Below are 6629 nucleotides of genomic sequence, written 5' to 3'. Positions count from 1 at the left end.
AAAGTATCATCAATATTTTATAGATATTTTCATGCACATTTTTGTAAGAATGAGACATCGAAATTTTTAAAGAAGACTTGATATTTAACATTTGTAAAGACTAGATCATGATAAATTGTAAATATTCTCAAATTTTGATATATTTTAATAAATATTTCCAAAAAAGGTCATAAAATTCATTATCAAGAGGCCCGAAATGAGGGCAAAGAAATGGGCCAGGCCCATCAGCAGCTCGGCACATCTCCAACTTTCGCGGAACAATGGAAAACGGCGATTGTTGTCTTTCAAGCATTTTATTTCCTTTCTTCGAACTTCCTTTCCATTTCGAATTTTCTTTACCGATCCTTTTCCTCAGGTACTCTTCTTTCTCTCTCCTTTTCTTTAAATTTTCATATCGTCTTTTCACTGTCTGAATCCAATCATACGGAATTGATTCTGCCTTTTTCATTGCAACGAGAATTTCTGAATCTGATTTTTCATTTTTGCTCAATCGATTGGATTGGAGTTTTAGAAATTACAAGAGAATAGTTATATTATTCTGTAATTCTTCTTTCATTTGGTAGAAATTTTTGGAGGCAAGAAATGGACATTGACGAGGTCTTTGGGACGAACAAGAATGTAAGCCTGCCAAGAAAGAGTGCAATTTATGTTTGGGGTTATAATCAATCGGGCCAAACGGGTCGAAAGGGGAAGGATCATCAGTTAAGGGTTCCTAGGCAGCTTCATCCTGATCTTTTTGGATGCCCAGGTGAAATTAATTCTCGCTGGCTGGATATTGCTTGTGGTCGCGAACATACGGCGGCTGTGGCTTCGGATGGGTCACTTTTTACCTGGGGTTTGACCTTATTCCTGCTCTTTGTTACTGATAACCCGTATTTTTGTTCTTTTGAGATGTTTAGAAACGAGTTTTTTCTTCTTTTAGAACTCAACATCAGGCTTCTTTTCCATATTTTTGGATTTTTTTATTTTATTTTATTTTAATTTTATTTTATTTTTTGTTGAAATGGGTTTGGTAAGTAAAAAATTGTTTTAGGGGATAACCTTGACAGTTCAGTTGCCACTCCTGAAACTGTTTGGATAAAAAAAAACATTGTTTTTGTTAAGGAAGAGAATTAATTTTATCGATTATTGTAACCTAGATGTGTCTCATGGTTTCAGACCAAGAAAGGAAATGAGATCTATGTTTGATTCTTTGAATACCAAGATAGGTGCTTTTATTGATTTATTCCAATCCTGGAAATCTTCCGACCATTCAGAAACTGAAATAAAGTATATGGATTATAATTTTAGATGGTATCAATTAGGGTTTGTTACTTCTCGAGTTTGATTAATTGTGGTACCTGTGACTGACTCATCTGATATGAAACCTTCAGATCATGGGAGACTGTCCCACACTTCTTTATCTGAATGAACCTTCTATTTGATATACCTTTCCTTTTCCCCTGTGGTGCATGTTTACGTGCTCAATTTTGATATACCATCTTTATCGAATGAAATGATCAGGTGCAAATGATTTTGGTCAACTGGGTGATGGAACGGAGGAAAAGAGCAAACTTCCAAAGAAAGTGGATCAATTGCGGACTGAGTTTGTGAAGTCTGTTTCCTGTGGAGCACATTGTACTGCTGCTATTGCTGAACCTCGTGAGAATGATGGCACCATTTCAACTAGTCGACTCTGGATTTGGGGACAAAATCAGGTTTTAATATATTTGTTTTAAGTGTTGATGTTCTTTTCCAAACTCCTCTTCATTTTCATCTGCTCTTCTCTTATCACAGGGATCCAATTTGCCACGCTTATTTTGGGGAGCCTTCTCACCAAAAACGGTAATTTTTCAATCATATAGTTGGTGCATGTTATAATTCTATCTTTTATCTATTAAAAGTTCTTTAAAATCTTGTTATTTCATTATTTACTTCTTTGGTTACTAATATAGTCCACACTTCGGTGTAAATTGGTCCTTATTTGTAATTATGGTTTAAATTCTCTCATTACTCAATGGAAGATCTTTTTGTAATCTTATTGATAGGTCATCCTTTCGTAATTTCATCATATCAATAAAAATGTTATTGTTTCCTATATATATAGATAAAATCTTATTATTTTATTAGTTCTTTTTTACTTCTCCTTTTTAACTCCCTTTCTGATGTCGCCATGATGTGCATAGAGGAAAAAAATAAAAAAATAAAAACAATGTATTTAATCCGTCACAAGATCCTTCGTTACTATTCCGATGCATTTTTGCATCTCCCTCTGTGTGAGGTGAGTTGGGAATCCATCATTTTAACCAATCTTGGTATCAAGGGGCGACTTCACTTAGAGGTCTGACACCTGGGAAGACTACCTTATTTGTTCCATAAATTTTTACACTATCCTTAGATCCTTGGCTTCAACTAGTTCATTCAATGAAATAGCTGTGTTGTTAATTTGTTTCTCATCTCTATGTTGAAGCTCCTCTAGGATTCTAGAGAGTATTGTGAGATAAAATAGAATGGTCTTTGGTTGATATAAAAGTTAATGTTGAATTAACATATAAATTAGCGTGTTTAAATTTATTAGGTGATTATACGAACGTGACATAAATTTATGAGGCAATAGAATAAGAACTTCAGTTATTAGTCCTTAAAGCAAGTACCTAACGATCTGTTTGCTGTAGATGATTTGTCAAGTGTCCTGTGGGGCAGTTCATGTGGTGGCATTGTCTGATGATGGCCAATTGCAAGCTTGGGGTGAGTTCATCTAGATTTATTTAATCTATGCATATTAGTATTTGAAAGATTTTATTGAAGTTGCCTTCTAAGTTGAAATTTTTTAATGAAATTGATTTCCATTCATATGCATTTCGTGAGTATATTGGGGAATCTATCCTTACTGAGTTTGAAGTTGGAGAGAACCTTAAGTTATTATCTAGTTTCCTGCCACCTCAATAATAATACGATCCCTATTCTGGTTGACCAGGCTACAATGAGTATGGTCAGCTAGGCAGGGGTGTAACTTCCGAAGGTCTACAAGGAGCTCGCATTATAAATTCTTATGCAAAGTTCCTTGATGAGGCCCCTGAGCTTTTAAAGATTACTAAGGTGTCATGTGGGGAGTACCATTCGGCAGCTATATCTGAAAACGGCGAGGTGTAAGTAATCTGAAGAACTAAGACTAAATAACTGGGAAAGAAGTTTTTATATTTAAGTTTGTGAACTGTGGTTATCCACAGAACACATAGATCTCAAGGTTTGGGATATTCTAATAGAATTCCTATATAAAGGAAATTAACTCGGATGATCATCATTTTGATGTGGCTGACACCTGTTCCGTCGCTTGACTATCAAATGATGAAGTTCTTACTCTTATATAGAATTTTATCGTGTTTCAAATTGTGCGTTAATGTTGAAACATGAGTGTCTGCCATTCACATATAGTTTCTTTGAATTCTTTTGTTTTATTTAGTACATCATAGATTTATAATGTCAATATATGGTGACATTAGAGTTTCTACTTGGGAGTATGAAAGTTTGCAGGCATGAAATTTCACACGTGCAATTGTTGTGCGAGTTAGTTTACAAAAGAAAATTTCTGAATGAGAGTGAAGAGAGAAGGAAAGGGAACTAAGCTACAGGACACTCTTTGTTGAGGAACTAAGACACCTATTTACCTACTTGTGGGGCGGGATAGGCATCATCGAGTTCTTACTATATAAGGGATGTATCATTAATTCTAATTTTGCTTGCGTAAATGCTCTGTTTGAAATTTTCTCTGTACTTACAGCTATACATGGGGACTAGGAAGTATGGGTCAACTCGGTCATTGTTCCCTTCAGTCTACGGACAAAGAATTGATTCCCAGGAGAGTTGTTGCTCTTGATGGAATATGTATGAAGGATATTGCATGTGGTGGTTTACACACATGTGCCATTACTCAAAATGGCTCTTTATATGCATGGGGTGGCGGTCAAGTAGGACAATTAGGCGTCGGGCCCCAGGCAGGGTATTTTTCATGTGTTGTGGGTGACTCCGAGACGTTTCTTCGAAATCTACCTGTATTGGTTGTCCCAAACGGTGTGCAACATGTTGCTTGTGGACATTCACATACTCTTGTTTCAATGAAGGATGGAAGAATCTGTGGATGGGGTTACAATAGCTATGGTCAGGCAGCTAATGAGAAATCTACGTATGCTTGGTATCCATCTCCTGTTGATTGGTACGTTTGCGGTTATTCAGTGCATTTTTACTTTTGGGTTCATAATGGTAGATACATATATTTATAAAATTTGAAAATTTTCAGGTGTGTAGGGGAAGTGCGAAAACTAGCAGCTGGCGGTGGACATTCAGCTGTCCTAACAGATGCTTGTTCCTTGAAGGAGCTTTGTGAATTCAGGCTTGCTGATACTGTTAACTTGCAGAATGCTTCCGAAATAGAAGATGTGGCATCCAGGACGGGATCAGATGCTTTAGCACGGCTTTGTGGGCGACTGAGGTGTGTTACGCTTTCGTGTGTATCCTAGTTTATATTTGCGTTGAGAATATATGTCTTCATCCTCACTATTTTCGTGCAGAGAGTCTCTACTTCATGGCCATTGCGATTTCGAAGAAGGCGAAACCAACCATGGAAGGAAATGAAATAGATGAAGTACGAAAAAAGGTTGAAGAAAAAGAAGTGTATAGCAGTCTTCTTATATCATATTCTGTCAAGTCGGTATTCATCTTTCGCTCTTCTCCATCAGGGTAGAAACATCGAAACGATTAAATCTAGGTGGTATATAATTTGTGTGATGATGAACTTGTATCACTCCTTTGGCATCTGATTAACATTTGCCCATCATGTACTTGAATCTGTATCATCAAATACTTATTTGGTCACATTGACCATTTCTCAGGCCAGGGTTAATTATAAACCCAGCCATATTCTTTATAGCGAACTTGTACACTATGTTGTTTATATATCCTAATAGACTGTAGTTTGTGTGGGCTGGATTCTGATTTTGTGATTGGTTTTTATTTTGGCCATGTCTTTTTATCACTTTTCAGTAATGTTTATGTTTTTTCCTGCTTTTGGTAATGTGCAATGATTAGGGAACAACTAATCAGCCCTTTTTTCATACTTAATAGGGAAAAAATAAAAATAAAAATCAATTTTATTTTAAAAGACAAAAATTGTCATGTGGCAGATGTTGATTTAGTGATGTCTGGGTTAAACTGGACTCCAAATTATTTTATTTGGTAATTGCTTTTTGTTTCTTGTTTCTCATTTTAAATATAACTTACACAATTATATATTTATTTATATGTATACTTTTGAAACAACCAAAATATGGTTTATGTTTCATTCCCCCCCCCCCCCATGGCTTCTCTTCTTTGAAGAAAATACTTATTATTATTATTAAGAGATTCATAATCAACAATTAAAAATTAAATATATTAATATAACTGTAATTATTATTAAATCTAATACTACACTTAAATACTAAAAATATTATACTTAAACATCTCTTTCATTTCTACATCTTAAACAGATACTACACAAGTACCCATCAACTCATTCATTTCTACATCTTAAACAGATACTACACAAGTACCCATCAACTCTAAATTATGGAGTGCTGTCATGAGGACAATGTTGTAACTTGATAATATTCATTTACATGAAACAAATGATAAGCTAATGATATAAAGTAAGCACGTTGAGAAAAACACATATAATATTAATAAAGTTAAAGATTTAAAATGTCGATGTTGATGAAAATATTGACAAAATATTGACCTAGATGGATGCTTTTGGACATTATAAAATAAAAAAATTCAAAAAATAAATTTAAATTAGTAAATAAATATATTATGATTTTTAAATAAGTTACCATATTGATTTTTATTAGAAGGTTGATTATTTATATTATATTTACAGTAGTGACATTTTTTTGGTTTAATTTTTTATGTTTTGTGGATTTTTGTTTTACAATTTAATAGGAATATCGATTCACCCCTAATATCAACATATCGACATAAATTTAATACTAACAGTACTTGACTAGCATATCCATTTGAAATTCCCCCTCCCCTATCATTTTGAATAAAACATTATAAATGGACTTGATGGAATATTTGAAGCATTTTTTTATATGTATAGAAAAAATCAATGTCAAATTGACAGTTTAAGCCAGGACAATTAAGTAAAATGTTAAAACGAAGTTCATTTCACGTCATACAGCTTCTATTGTTGGTATTTTTATTTTTATTTTTTAAATAAAAACAATGGGTTCATAACTGTTTAATAATTTTTTTTCCCTAAAAATATCTGTGTAATAATTAAATGAAGCAATTTAATCTCAAAACAGAAAACTGAAAAGAATATTTATTCTAAGCAAAAATTTATAGCAAGTGGTCTATTAACTCAGTTGGTTAAAACATCATCTGAATAATGTGAAGGTCGTAGATTGTCAATTGGCCTACGACCAATTTTTTAGAGCATCGTGTTAATAATACGAAAGGTTACAAGTTTGAGACCTGTATGGACCAATAATTTTTTTTCTTTTTCTAGTTTCTTAGTTTATTAAAAGTTACAAGTTGAAATGATTTTATTAAGATGTAAAGTTATACACAAAAACTGTTACATTATAATGTGAGATATTGACAAGTCAATT

At 33.5% G+C, this 6629-nt stretch overlaps 1 protein-coding gene across 1 annotated transcript; it reads left to right on the top strand.

Moving 5' to 3' along the window:
* The first annotated feature begins 218 nt into the window (after nt 1-218).
* Nucleotides 219-4974, top strand: LOC120080067 (Regulator of chromosome condensation (RCC1) family protein). Its single transcript, XM_039034622.2, has 9 exons — nt 219-355; nt 564-835; nt 1504-1697; nt 1777-1824; nt 2655-2727; nt 2957-3128; nt 3761-4192; nt 4277-4468; nt 4548-4974. The coding sequence occupies exons 1-9, from the start codon at nt 261-263 to the stop codon at nt 4609-4611; spliced, it is 1542 nt and encodes a 513-aa protein (XP_038890550.1). The 5' UTR covers nt 219-260; the 3' UTR covers nt 4612-4974.
* The last annotated feature ends 1655 nt before the right edge of the window (nt 4975-6629 follow it).

The sequence above is a fragment of the Benincasa hispida genome, chromosome 6 (assembly GCF_027475165.1).
Source record: "Benincasa hispida cultivar pf3 chromosome 6, pf3_genome.v1.1, whole genome shotgun sequence".
In the NCBI taxonomy this organism is placed as follows: Eukaryota; Viridiplantae; Streptophyta; class Magnoliopsida; order Cucurbitales; family Cucurbitaceae; genus Benincasa; species Benincasa hispida.
This window is presented reverse-complemented; position numbering and strand designations above follow the sequence as displayed.